The sequence below is a fragment of the Calonectris borealis genome, chromosome 9, assembly GCF_964195595.1.
Source record: "Calonectris borealis chromosome 9, bCalBor7.hap1.2, whole genome shotgun sequence".
In the NCBI taxonomy this organism is placed as follows: Eukaryota; Metazoa; Chordata; class Aves; order Procellariiformes; family Procellariidae; genus Calonectris; species Calonectris borealis.
In genome coordinates, this window is record NC_134320.1 from 15,777,428 (window position 1) to 15,792,411 (window position 14,984).

Below are 14,984 nucleotides of genomic sequence, written 5' to 3' on the forward strand. Positions count from 1 at the left end.
ACATCTTTATTATGACTGTTCCTTTTCATTTTTGAGGAATACCTATTGTTCCTTATACTGTATAAAACCAGAACAAAACACTAACTGACATCATATAATTTTTGTTGAGGGATTATACAAGTAATCTGCTGATTCAGAATAATAAACAAACATAGTCTACTTCCACAGGGTCAAAGGACATAGTAATACATTGTCCTAAGAAAAAACAGTTCCCTATTTATATTTCAGAATTTTTTTTACTAAAACTCTTTATATTTTAAAGGTAAACTTTTGCTAGTTTTTTTAAAAAAAAAAAAAAAAAGGAAAAAAGAAAGAAAAAATTACCATACCAGTGCTTTGGTGTGACCTGAGTCAAGCTTATGACTTCATCAAGAATCTCATTCTTTGCTTTTTCAAACAGTTCATTCTATGCAAAAGGAAAAAAAAGAAATAATAAGATTTTAAGTATAGTTTGATCATGTTTCCTTTAATGCCTTCTGGCCATGTTCTGGTCAATGTATGTACTTGTCATAAGCTACCCTGGTTTACTACACATCTTCCCACCCATCTCTTGCATGCCTCTGGCCAGGCATGGCATTTGAATATTCAGGATCTCTATAAAAGAACTAGAGAATGGGATGATAATTGTTTTGTTACTCTGTCTGAAAGACCAGGGAATGTAAATCTCTTTGCAGTTCTGTCACGATCACAAAGAAACACTGACCTATTCCTGTGGGCAAATTAGGTCAGTTAACTGTATACTAGAAGAGTGAAGGACTTGTTAAGCCTTGAAATATCACAATTTTGAAGCACACTATTTCATAAAACAAAGAGCTCAGTATTTCCTTCCCCTAGAATAATTTACAGTCCTCACATTTTAAAATGTCAGTACTTTATGTTAACTTTAAGAAATCTTTACAAATGAGATTAAATGGCATAAATTTTAATCCATAATCTTCAACACTTTGTAGCACACAAATTAAAGCAGTAGTGTAATTTACCCTGTCAAGTTCTCGCAACCGGGGGTAATTGTTCTTCCATTCAGTCTCAAGATTGAAACGTGTGGCTGCAAAAATCAGAAACAAGGCCTCAATTTTTTTAATTGTCTATACGCACTTCATGACTATCTTAAAAGTTTAGCAGCTCCTAAAATTGCCACAAATCTTGCTTATGACAAACCCTCCAAGAACTTTAATGGCCTTTGCAAATGAGCAAAGGTTTTTGCTGTCTATGCTTAGATACTATGTCTGCAAATTGCAGCATTCACGTAGTGAAAAAATGTAGTGGGAAGAGAGCCATTCAACTTCCAGCTCTGTACAAGTCAGTCCTGCCCTGCTGATCAGATGGTATCTTTATACAGGAAGCCATTTTAAGCAACATCTGAATCCAATGGAAGAATTGTGTTTTGCCCATAAAAAAACCTGAATTTTTTTCTTCATACTTATTTACTCCTTTGGCTTTTAGAGCAAGTTGGACCTTCATACCATAAATTATTTTTTTATGTGTTTTTTTAAAGATTAATTGGGGCAATTACCAATTCACGAGAAATGGTGATCATATAAAACACAAATGCCCAAGCATGCTGGCAAAACAGTGTTATATGTATGTGGAAGAACTAACTGTTTAACAGCAAGTTGCTATTTCACTTGGTTTTTGAAAAGATGTTTACCTTTAAAAGCATCTGCTTGCTGCTCCACAGACTCTCTCACCATTTTCCAAAAGCAATCTGACACAGCAAGACTTAAGTTCTTTGTTGTTACCTGGTGTGCCTTCAGCATACATGTCCTGTAAAGAAAGGCAGCTAGAGGAAATTCTTCTATGCATACCCATGCTTTCTGGCCCCCATTTTCTCCTCACAAGCGTAAAGCTTTGCTTTTTATAGTAGAGAATAACATGTCAATGTGCATCTAACCCAAATTCCAGTCTCTTCCCCCAAAATATTCAATGCAGACAATCACCAAAGCAAGGGGAAAAAAAAACAACCCAAAAAAAACCCACCACAAATAAAATTTTATTCTAGAAGATGCAGTGCAGGTACTGCAGTCCCAAAGACCATGCAGCTTAGTTTCCTGAGAAATACAAGCCGGTGAAATCAAAACTCTGCTCAAGGAACTTCCAGCAGAACACACAAGTTAACCCTTTGAATACAACATTATTGTGACACCAAGATGACTGATATTTAGAGGCACGACAACTTATATTTGGGCTGGATTCACTCCTCCCAGCTCTATCAAGCGCCTAGACATAGGCTGGGAACTTAGTTCTTCTAGAGCCAATGGAGAGATACAGAAACCTCTGAAGAGAGGCTCAGACCTGCAGTGGAATCAATTGCTGCCTGAAGATGCCTGCCTCTCTCCATTGACCTACAGCAAGCATTAGGAAACCAGGCTAACTTGGTCACGTCAACAAAATACTTAATTTAAGCAGATTAAATCTCAAATAGTGTTTCCACACTGCAATCCTTTTTTTTAAGTTCAACATGAAAAACTGATGCTAGCATTTACCAACACAGGCTCATTTTAGTAAAAGGAATAAATAGCAACATACTTTAAGAGCTTTGAATTTTGAAAAAATTCCTCTTCGTATTCTTTAATAGATTCAATGCTTTCACTGCTGTTTCCTGGAGAAAGAAAAGAGTGCTGCAACAGTTCCATTTAGACAGTTTTCTCTGCTATCAAGGAGAAAATAAGCAGAGCCAGAGCTCTCTTTACCTTTTCCAGTAACGACTGCAAAATAACCCAAAGCCTTCATTGGGAAGAGTTTGCCTTCAATTATTTGCTGGATCTGTGAAAATAAAGAATTAAAAAAACATGGTTAACTTTGCACAGAGACATTCTTTCCTTCAGGGCAGTTTTAAAGCCAGATCTAGTTGTATCTATGCACAGACTACTCTAAGAAGCAGTTTGTCATGGGACTAGAAGTTCTACTAATATTTAAAAGAAAAAAAAAAAATCTAAAGGCATAAACCAAATAAGGCATAACACAGCAAAACACAAAATAAAGTGAAAAAGCCTATCCCAGAATATCCTAAAGCCTTCTCAGGAAATCGAACTTGCTCAGGTCACCTGCATGAAAGGAATCAGTATTATAGCAAGCTGTAGCCAAGCTGTCACTGGTGTCATACAACTGATCACTAAAAGCAAAGCCTGAGAAAGATTAAAACAACCACGACCCCAAAAAAATCATACTGGATACAAAAATAAGCACTCAAAACCATCTAGAACAGGTAGGTGAGGGCCAATATTTCTGACAGTGTCTCAAGTATTTTTCCATATGTGACTTTAGCCATCACAATACGAGAAAAATAGTTTCAACTCACTCTGCTTGGGCTAGCCACGTTTTTCTCAGCAAGATCAACTTTGGTCAACACAAAAATTGTCCTTTTTCCTTGGGGATCCATTTGGCTGACTAAGTCTGTGACAATACTGCGTTCTGCATCCACTGATCCATCTAAAATAAACAAAAACAAAGTTATATTTTAGGAACAGTGTAATCTAACATGCAGTACTGAAGATATAATAGGCATCAAGTAAGTTTCGTGTTACAACTTAAAACCAGTAAAATAACATCTATATTCAATTTTTACGTACACATAGTGAAAATCTGCTTTGTTGCCAGTATCATAAAAAAATTAGTTTGTTGTAGTCGCATAAGTTTTGAACAAGTACCAGCTTGCTCAAAATATTAAACTCTATTATTGTCTGTTGCCTCCAAAAACACTTTAAGAAATCTTGAATTTTATTTTAATGATAAAAAACTCCTATCAAAAAGTTGCTTTTTGCCATGGATACCAAAGGTGCCTTAATTTATACACAGACATTCCACAGCATGCTGTTTTGCACACTATACAAATTTCCACAAATGGAAAAAAAGTATGATCAGGAGAGTCCCCAGAGTCGCGTAAGAATCAGAATTAAAAAATAAAAAAATCCTGCCAGTTGGATAATCATCTAGACTCTTATTACCTTGAATACAAAGGATGATGGCATTAGGATTCTGCATGTAGGCCTTGCTGATGCTAAAGATAGTTTCCTTCGTATCCGGAGCCATACCTGATGTCACAGTCTTTAATACGTATATGGAGATATATATTTAAAGGAAAAAAGAAAACAGAAAGATGTAAATCAAAAAAACAACAGCTAATGTTCTCATCAATAACACTACCTCGCTTACATGTCTTAAATTTTATTTATTTATTTATTTATTTCATACTTACACTAATTACTCCAGGTAAATCAACCAACACCATTCTCTGCAAACCAGGCCCTTTCACACTTAAGGAGATGGTCTGTGAAGTAAAATTGAAATTACAGGTTTATACACACACCTACTTTGTATGTAATTACATACACAAACACACATATATAAAATTATATAAATACATATTTACACACACATATGCTTTAAACCAGCAACAGCCTGTAATTTTAAATAGGAAGTCCAATTTTATGTGTGTGTAATTGTGATATAAAACTGATTTTGACAGTCCAAATACACTTTTATAGTGCAAAATATTAAGTATACACAAACTGGATTCACCACAGCCTCCTATTTGAAGAATACTTACAAATGATATACATGTACAGATATTTGCCACTAAGTATTTGACAAGTCTTACCTCAGTGCTAACAGTGCACCCTTCCTTCACACTACTTCTCATTCTGATTTCTATTTCATTTCTCAAAGCTGCAAGCTGTTTTGAGAAAAGCAAAATATCAAATATAAAACTCCTTATAACTGTGATAGAAGAAAAATCACTGACATAAGTAAAAAAAGTTTACTTAGGAGTTAAGATCTCAGTATGCATATTGAATAACTAAGTCTGGTAAATGGAGTGCTAAATGACTGATTACCCACAGACCCCTCCATACTCCAAAAAATGTCGTGGCACAAGAGCTCCTTCTACATTTTACCCACTTCAGTGCCAGCCAAAAACCATACTAAGAGATAATTTAATAACTAATATAATGACTTGCCCCACTAAACATATTTCACACTAATTAAAACAGGGACTAACAGACCACAAAGACACAAAAATTATCAGAGAATTAATAAAAGTCACATTAACTTCCAATCACTTCTTTATACTTACATCCTCTTCCTTGGTCAGATCAAACTCCCGAGAGCTGTCTTTGAATAAAGCCACATGGTGGGGACCTTCACTAAGAGTTACCTAAATGGTAAAAGCCCTATATGAGAAAGTATGGTAAATCTAACACAGAGAAACATGAGAAGTACATAGTATATGTATACTTCCCACTACAGACATACAACTATATATAATGCTTATTCAGCACAGGACTACTTATAGTAGGAACTACTACTACTCTGATAGTATATACAGATCATATATAGGCCTGCAGAGGTTTTGTCATTGACTGCAAAACCTCACTTGCTTAGAGGCCATTTTATAAACGAATGTTCACATATACTTCAATCAATGGCATAATCAGAGGGAGAACTGATTCAGAGATTATGATGTTTCTTACCTTAACAGGAGAACGTGTCATCATCTCCCCAGATCCTCGAGGGAATATGCGGGCTTGGGCAATCATTTCTAACACACTGGTTTTTCCTGCACTTTGATCTCCAACCACCACCACCTTAAGTGAAAGTTTAAACAGCCATTGGCTTTCAGCAGGACATTTTGGAAGTTTAGACAAAAGCTGACTAAAAAGATGTTAATCTGTATGAACACTGGCTGTATTCTGTTTGACAATAAATGCATTGGTTTAAATACGGAATCCTTGACTAAATGGTAACTTTTAGTCATGCAAAAAAATTGACTTGTGCTTAGGACAGCACAGTCCACAAAGCACCCTACGGGCCTAACCTGCCAGGCCACCTAATGAAGAGAGGAAGGGCTTGCTGTTTTCGTGGCAGGCAGTTCTTCTCTCCTTTTATTCTTCTCGCCTTTTACAAAATCCTTTCAGCAGGCGAAAGCTCATCTGGTAGATGCTGCTTCTGCCTGGAGAAGGCTGAATTCTGATGTAATTGCTGTCACTTTCCCATCTGACTGGCTTCCTATAGAAACCACCAGTGCTAGAGGTGGTTGTGCAAGCAGGAAGCATTCCTGGCTCTCCCCTGCACCAGTGGACAGGCTAGCCAAACCTTCTCACACCCCCCCTCCAACAGCAGCACTACTGCGGGGAGTTAGCTGGGGCACCTTACCTTCTCAGCGCTGCTGGTGCACACCAGGAAACAACAGTCATTTTACACTGCTGAGAAGGCTGGGGTGCCCTCACTGAAACCATTTAAAACGAAAGCCCGAGCACAGCAGCAATATCTGGATCTAGATAGGGTTTTATCTACGAGCCAAGACAGACTTAACATAGTTACATTGGTTATTCTCAAAATTCTCTTGTTGCATTTAAAATGGAGAACGTGTCTTGAGTAAAAACCCCAGAGTTACAAGAAAATAGCCTAGCACTCGCTCTGGATTATTCTGGAATATAACTAAATGTTCTATTCCATTATAAGACTGGTGTTTCAGTAAAAAGCCTTGAATTCTTTATCTACTTACTCGAGGCAGGTGATCCTGAGTGTTATAACTGGCATCATAATCAGACAGGATGTCAAGTACTTCAGAATACATATCAATCAAGGATTTCTAAAAAAAAAAAAAAGTACAGAGAGAAAACACAGCCAATTAGCAGAGCAAAGGTTGGGTTTCAGACTGCTTCATCTGTATATTCTGTAAATGTTTTTTATTCTCTCTTGATGGTTTGAAACCTACACTATCTATACTGCAGTACAGATCTCTGTTTTATGAAGTACAATACCAAGTAAAGTCATCCCTTGACTTCTGTGGATGCAAATACTACAGCTGCAGATGCATCTTGCTGAAAGAGCAAAATGGGAGCTCTTACATACAGCATAAGAGAACAACAGCGCTCAGACTTCACAGTTTCCAAGTTAAGAAGCTGAATTAAGTTTCTTCCATTAAACATCTAGACTCACATTTTCATCTTGATGAACTGTAAGCATTAAGAAGGGTACAGAGCTATCAACCTCATTCTGTAAAAATAAGAACTACTTCTCTTCCAGTTCCCAGAGGAAAAAGGAAGATCCATACTGGTCAGCAAGTGATGCAGAGATGCAGAAAACGGTTGTTTTTTAGAATGTTCAGGATGTTGGTAGACAAAAGCAAAAGCATACTTAGTTCAATCTCTGGATTTATACAGGGCTGTTAAAAGATGTTTTCTGACCCCGTAAGTATATTCCTACCAAACTCAGTAAGACCCATGACAAAGCACAGAAGTATCAGATTGTGTGTCTAAGAAGAGTTGGAAGCATTTTTATTAGCAAATACAGTGAAGCTACATCAAAAACCCAATCCACATTTCCCACTTACTTAGGTAAGTTATTTAGTTAGACCTGGTAACCCCTTTGTGCTCTTCAACTGAAGCCATTTTCAAAAGTTATATAGTTAAAAAAAAAAGATGTATAAAAGCCTTAACATGTCAAAAAATTTGCATAGATATAACAAATGTTAAAGTTCATCTCTGAATTAACAAATACTATTTAGAATAGCATAATGGAAAATATGGCATAATTATATTTCTATGCTGATTTGTAACACGTAAGTACCTTTAACTTCCTCTGATGAATTCCCTTGTCATCTCTTTGCAGTACCAATTTTCTTAATTCTTTGTTCTCCTTCTCTAATCGCTCAAGCATTCTTTGGTATTTGAGCTACAAAACAGTGGTACAAATATACTGTTGAAATTATGGAAACAGTACACTCACATGAGCAAAGTTTTACCTATGAAAAATACATTATCCTGCAGGCAAGTCTTTCAAAAATATAGAAACCTTTGTAACCACTACAGTTTATTAAAATGCAAGGCCATCAAGAGAAGATTCTTAAAATTCTTTTTTTCGGCAACACATCTTTGCTTCAAAAATTTTAATAAGACCACAATGTTCAAACTTGGGGATACATAAATCAATCTTTAAGCATCTTAAACAAGCATCATTTTCAAAGGAGCTACACATATGCAGTCAGACAGAAATTAGTGTCAGTGGGAACTGGCTGTTCAATCAAAAAGATCACAGGGCTTAAATGTGAATTTGCAAGCCTAGTTTAGACCCTTTCTTCAGTATACAACCTCACTTCAAGAAACAACTGTACCAGCTCAGTCCTGTTTAGAAGGAGATTATGATAGTGCTCTGAAGATGAGACATGAATAATAATAACCCTTATAAGTTTGTTGTAAGGCAACACATTTAGGAGGAAAAAGTGCCACTGTCTAAACAAGAACTGTAAGTCATATAGCTGAGGAATCACGGTTCCTGCTCTGTAAGGACTGCCTACGGGATGAAATATTTTTTGTAAACCAGATCTGCAGCTGCACACTGTATTGCCCAATATTATGAAAGCTACCCCCCCCGGAGGGCTGGAAATGCTCCTCGATTGAGCTGATGCAGGGATTTCTTAAATTAGCTACTGAATGCAAGACCAGATTTCAGAGAACGTGAAAACGGTTTTATTTTTTTAACTTTGTTCTTAAATAATGAATCATAGAATAGTTTAGATTGGAAGGGACCTTTAAAGGTCATCTAGTCCAACCCGCCTGCCACGGGCAGGGACATCTTCAACTAGATCAGGTTGCTCAGAGCCCTGTCCAACCTGACCTTGAATGTTTCCAGGGATGGGGCATCTACCACTTCTCTGGGCAACCTGTTCCAGTGTTTCACCACCCTCATTGTGAAAAATTTCCTCCTTGTATCTAGTCTAAATCTAACCTCTTTTAGTTTAAAACCATTACCCCTTGTCCTGTCACAACAGGTCCTGCTAACAAGTTTGTCCCCATTTTTCTTATAAGCCCCCTTTAAGTACTGAAAGGCTGCAATAAGGTCTCCCCAAAGCCTTCTCTTCTCCAGGCTGAACAACTCCAACACTCTCAGCCTTTCTTCATAGGAGAGGTGTTCCATCCTCCTGATCGTTTTTGTGGCCCTCCTCTAGACCTGCTCCAACAGGTCCATGTCTGTCTTGTGCTGAGGGCTCCAGAGCTGGACGCTGTACTGCAGGTGGGGTCTCACCAGAGCAGAGCAGAGGGGCAGAATCACCTCCCTCGACCTGCTGGCCACGCTTCTTTTGATGCAGCCCAGGATACAGTTGGCCTTCTGGGCTGCAAGCGCACATTGCCGGCTCATGTCCAGCTTTTCAAGCACTAGGACCCCCAGGTCCTTCTTGGCAGGGCTGCTCTCAATCCCTTCATCCCCCAGCCTGTATTGATACCAGGGGTTGCCTGAACCCAGGTGCAGGACCTTGCACTTGGCCTTGTGGAACCTCATGAAGTTCACAGGGGCCCGCTTCTCGAGCTTGTCCAGGTCCCTCTGGATAGCATCCCATCCCTCAGGCGTGTCGACCGCACCACTCAGCTTGGTGTCCTCTGCAAACTTGCTGAGGGTGCACTCAATCCCACTATGTCATTGATGAAGATATTAAACTGCTATAAACTGACATTAAATGCTCCTATATACTTGCATCCTTGATAGAAGATATTAGATTTATTACTATTTTAACCTTGTCATGTTGTAAGTTTTACGTAAGTGGAACAGTGTAACATGTATGCATTCACTATATACAGAAATTCATAGTAAAAAAATGGGCTTTCCAATGTCTATTATTGAACTCCTAGGTCCCCATGCACTTTTTAAAAGCCCAGTTTGAAAAGCAGTGATCCTAAAGCTGATCTCTGCAGATCTTTTCCTTTTCTGCCAGCTAATGAAGCAGGCTTCTCTTTCACGGAAGTAACAGAGAAAATACTGAAAACAGGATTTCACTTGCAAAAGCATATCTTATCCCAGACCATATTAACTTACAACAGCTGAAGACATTCAGAAATTGAAAGTGGCTTGGGTTTTGTGAAGCAATGTTTTTTAGAAACGTATATGAAGAAATCCTACCAATAGCTGTCATTATTGTTCAAATTTTCACTTTTGTATTTTTTTTTTGAAGGACCTCACTCTGAACAGCACCATCCTCTTCAGTTTCTTAAAGGGATTAAATGTTCTTTTAAATCCCAAAGAGAGGGCACAAAAAAAGCTTTTGATCTGCCCACAGCAATTTTTATACCAAATAGTCCAATCATAGAAACAGCTTCACTTGAAAGAACTGCTTACTGCTTCACAAAACAGATTTTGATGAACACCGCATGGCTTATATACAACTCTAGCATTGTAACTGCAATTATTTTTCTTGACAGAAGAAAACAAAAAAGATATTTCGGTTCTCCTGAATGCCACTGTACTATAATCTGAATGTCTCACCCCACGTATCCCATATGTCTATTTTTCCTCTTGGACCTCTGATATTTGGTCAGCAAATGCACTTAAAAGCTTCTTGACTTTACTAGAAATCATGTTTCCTAGATTAAGGGATTAAAATGTAACTCCTTAATAAGTAAACTAGTTTCCTTTGTGCAACAAATGTGCCATTTAAACATACAAGACATCACAGATATATTTAGTAGCATTGAAGTTATGAAAGAGAACTGTAGAATGTTAGGAGTAAAGTTAGCATGCATAACAAACTAAAAACTGGAATATCACCATTGTATTTACGTAACACTCTTGGGCTAACTCTACATTTCAGGAATATACAGCATTGAAGGCAAGGAAGGTATTTTGGGAAACTATGATGACACATTTGCCCTATTCTTACACTCCCCTCTTGCATTCTGTCAGTCACTGTCACAGAAAGAAAAGACTAGGCTGACCTTTGGTCTGTGCCAACGCAGTCAACTCTGTATTGATAAGCTCAAAGATTGAAAAAAAGCTGCACATAAATCTCTACTTAAGACATTAGTAAGTCAGAAAAGTTACCTGAGTGCGCAAAAGTTCTTCTTGAAGTTGATCAATCTTCTCTTTGTCAGAAACCTAAAAAGAAAAATAATCATGGCTACTAACACATTATTTAGTTTATCCACTGCAAGTAACCAAATCACAAACCGAAAGCTTCATTCCACATAAGAAAATCGACTTTACATGCATTTGAAAGCAAGTAAAATTGTTCAATTAGCATCTGAGATTTAACACGGATGGAAAGTTCCATTTACAACAGGAGGGTCACAGAAAAAAAAAATGGCTAAATTCCAGTACATGCAAATGCAAAAATTAACCCTTCAAGACTTAATACTAGGGAAGCGGGCTTAGGGAAAAGCAAAACTCTATATAGCACTCAGAGTTTTCCGGCCCCTGCCCTAAATGTAATTTTACTGGCCAAACTCTCAGGATCTCATATGTTCATTTCCTGAATTAGCATGATCTTAATGGGACACAATCACTAAAACACCTGCTTGCTATAGAAACTACTTTAGGTGAGTATTCACTATTTCTGAAGCTTCAAGGGGATTCTTATTTGATATGTGTTTTTCAGAATTATAATCCTAAACATGCATGCACAACTTCATAAATCGTAGTTAGTCAGGACAGTCTTGAGGGGTTATTTTAGAATTATTTAAATTACATTAAAAACTGGAAAAATTAGGATATTATAATACAAAACATTTTGAAGTTCAAGGCATAAATGTAGTAAGATCAGGCAATTAGAGCCATTCTTAGTCAAATATTCTTAAAATACATCAAGATATAATATACAGTTGTTCAAAACAATTCCTTTTTAATAACACAAAAGCATAAATGATGCAGTATAAATTCATATGATGTAAATATTTACAAACAACATAAAATCTAATGGTTGACTGATGAACTATTACGTTTAGGAAAAAAAAATCTAAACAATTACTGAAAGAATGATATAGGTAAAAGCTTCAATATTTAAATAAAGCTCATGTAATAAAGCTCATGTGACATTTACAACTCAAGTTAGCTTCATATCAGAAAGAGCATATTATCTAACATGCAGAGGACAGCTGTCATTTAGGCACAAATCAATTTAGTTACTGTAATTTCACACCAGTTATTAAACAAGAAAAAATCCACAGTTATTCATAGTGATTGATATTGTTTAGCTATTAAGCCTGTAATATACAGGATCGTGCCTGCACTTTATAGAAAGCAATCCAGGCTGACACTTCCATCTATATCCAATTATTTTCTTAATCATAAACAGCAAAGAGGAAGCGCTATAAATTGACTTCCTTTTCATTTCTGTTAATTAGTTCAGTGATAGCAAAAGTGCATCAGAAACAGGGTTAGTTTAGCACACAGATAACTTGATGCATGCAGCCACAGGGTGATATATGTAAATAAACATTTACATATACACACACTTTAAACACCTTAGAGACATAAGGGGAAAATAAAAATAGATGGGCAAAAAGAATGGTGTGGAGTCAGAAGAAGCAAGAAAATAAAGGAAAGAAAAGGAAAACAAATCATTTTTAATCAAGGATTCCTGCACACAAAGATGCAGATACCTGCTTACTAAGACTACCAGAAGCTCATTACAGAGTTACTCATTTTGCACAGCGGTTGCTTTCCAGCAACCTTTGTCACACATTATAAAAAATGAGTATGTGCCTCTGAAAATTCAGTACCACAGGTATTGGTTCTGTATATTCTCCAACCAGACTATAAATAATTATAAATTGATCCTTTACAGAAGAACTACACTGATAATATACTACAGAACTACACTGTAATATAAATGAAAATTCAAGGCCCAGCCAAAATGCAGCCATGCACAATGCAGCTACACAAGACTAATCAATTATACTGATAAATATTTATCAAAAGGCTGACCAAAAAAAAAAAAAAAAATCAACAGGAAACAATTACATTTTTGTTTTTAATACCCTCTCCTGCTTGTGAGACAGTTCTTACTATTATTCAATTTACAACTGAAGTAGATTTAATACTGAGTAATTAAATTAGAATGGAAAATGTGCAAGTAAATTGGGCAAAAGAACTTCCAAGAATGGAAATGAAATGATCATGTTCTCCAGCAGACAGGCAAGCAAGCCAACTGAGCTAAAAAATAAACAAGGTTAGTTTATGCCCTGTCAAAAGGGCATGCAATGACTTATTTCAATGACAGTAAAAATTTCTTTTTCCAAAGGAGAATTTGGAGCAATGATTGAAATCTTTAAGTTATATCCTCATATCAAGATATTAAAGAAAATTTACTATCTCTTTCAATTTGTTTCAAGCAAAAAGATTAGTGTGACAACCAAGACGCATTCCTTGTCATTAGGCACGTATGCCAAACAGCACACTTGAATGCTAAATTTAAACTTTTTGTATGTAAGGTCAGTTAGACTTTCAGCACCCAGAAAACAGAGTACCTGCCTTGGAGGTCAGGATAACATTTACAAAGATAGACCTTACAGCTATTTCACAGCTTGGGAATTGTAGAATTAATTGCAAGAAAGTACTGGCAAGGTAGAATTTCAATCAGAAACAAATGTAATATCAAGCTCATTATTTTTCCTGATTGTATTTATTAGGCTGATACATTTTTATATATCAAATATTGTATTGCCCTTCCAGTAATTTTCACATCCTCATATACTTTATTATAAATTTCATGATACTATTCCATACTTCAGCTCTCTCAATAAATGGTATACAATCTGACAGAGGCTGACTGAGTTCTCATTATGAAAAAAGGAGTAACTGAACAAATAGAGACTATTTAGACTGATGACATCTTTACTTGTCTACTAAAATACACATCTGGAAGGGAATGAATGCGAGGACATTTGTAGGCCACTTTTTGAGATAAAATACTCTCAAATAATTGTATTTCCATTATATTGTTATACAATGCCTAGATTCATAACTCAGGACAGAATACATGAGCGTTATTTTAAATCCAGAGAGAATAAATTTGAAAAAATGAAGTATGAGGAAAAATTGCCTTTCACTATCTTTCTTTTTTTTAAATTAGAGGAAGATTAACAGTTTAGAGTGGCCAGGGATTATAACTCTAAACCATAAAAAAAATAAGACGGTGGACTAAAAAGCATGACAATTGCAGCTATGCAACTACGTCTAAAAGTTTAATTCACATTTCTGTGTTTCTCTTTCTATGGGAGATATCGTCAGATGTACAGAAGATTAAGTTCTGTATCCAGTGCTCAATTCCAAAGCTGTTGAAAAATGTGAGTAATCAGAAAGATTTTTTGAGGACTCAGAAGTAGCCAACAATGCAATGTGGTTAAGAATTACAGATTATAACAGATCAGACAACTAAAATATCCCAATTTAGGAAGCATTTCCAATTCATCTCAGCCATATAATAATGAATAAAATGATCAGAGCTTAAATTAAGTAAGTAAAACGATATGCAGATGTTCAACAACCACAGCATTATCAGTATAAACTGTGCTTTAAGAGGGGAAATAGACAAAGGAATACCTTTGATGAACATACAGTAGAGACTGTTATTAAAAGCAGCATTTAATTGTCTGTGCAAAACTGTTTCTAAGGAGCTGCTGTCATTTTCAGATTGGTAACAGTATAAAGCAGGAAAAAATGTTCCCAGAGATATATTGCCTGTAAATAGCTACACTCTTACAAGATAGAGCTACAGTAAGCAAGCAACAGTAGAGAAAACAGACTTGACATTTATTCACATACTTTCTTTAAATGCATTTTTAATGTAAGAACTTTAAATAACAGTTTTTGTAGAGGCAGAGAACATACAATTTCAAAGTGACACAAAGTACTTGTTCGGCTTTTAACACCATGCGTTAAATGCAACTTGGTTAAACTGAAACAGGACTATACACCTGTAGTGAAGTTGGCTGTAGTAATTATTTAGGCCCATGATTTAATTAGTTAGATTTTTCTAGCTCAAATGCAGAAGGCTGAAGAATTTGATTAGTGTGAATACAGTACATATTGTCCCTTAAGCCATCACCTTTCGCTTCTGCTGGGAAGAGCCCATGTTATATTGGCCAGCGGCTCTGCGTGCTTCCTCTTCATGCTGCTGGATTTGTTGTTGTAACAGAATGAGTTCACCAAGGAGGCCCTGCCATGAGTTTATAATAAAAAGGAGAGGAAAAATTTGGGGTGTAAGGAGAACAAAG

At 36.4% G+C, this 14,984-nt stretch overlaps 1 protein-coding gene across 6 annotated transcripts in view; it reads right to left on the reverse strand.

The window, feature by feature from the left end:
- OPA1 (OPA1 mitochondrial dynamin like GTPase) overlaps positions 1-14,984 on the reverse strand; it is a 57,216-nt gene that overhangs the window by 30,521 nt on the left and 11,711 nt on the right. For 4 of the 6 annotated variants that reach the window (XM_075158416.1, XM_075158419.1, XM_075158417.1 and 1 more), the window contains 15 exons: positions 14,816-14,926; positions 10,813-10,866; positions 7,570-7,674; positions 6,503-6,589; positions 5,469-5,582; positions 5,072-5,152; positions 4,598-4,672; positions 4,196-4,267; positions 3,945-4,044; positions 3,299-3,429; positions 2,691-2,763; positions 2,527-2,599; positions 1,649-1,764; positions 981-1,045; positions 330-406 (listed from right to left, as the gene is read on the reverse strand). In XM_075158416.1, the coding sequence (XP_075014517.1) occupies positions 330-406; positions 981-1,045; positions 1,649-1,764; positions 2,527-2,599; positions 2,691-2,763; positions 3,299-3,429; positions 3,945-4,044; positions 4,196-4,267; positions 4,598-4,672; positions 5,072-5,152; positions 5,469-5,582; positions 6,503-6,589; positions 7,570-7,674; positions 10,813-10,866; positions 14,816-14,926 (1,334 nt within the window). The remainder of the gene's footprint in view (positions 1-329; positions 407-980; positions 1,046-1,648; positions 1,765-2,526; positions 2,600-2,690; positions 2,764-3,298; positions 3,430-3,944; positions 4,045-4,195; positions 4,268-4,597; positions 4,673-5,071; positions 5,153-5,468; positions 5,583-6,502; positions 6,590-7,569; positions 7,675-10,812; positions 10,867-14,815; positions 14,927-14,984) is intronic. The other 2 variants (XM_075158421.1, XM_075158420.1) reach the window with 1 other exon arrangement.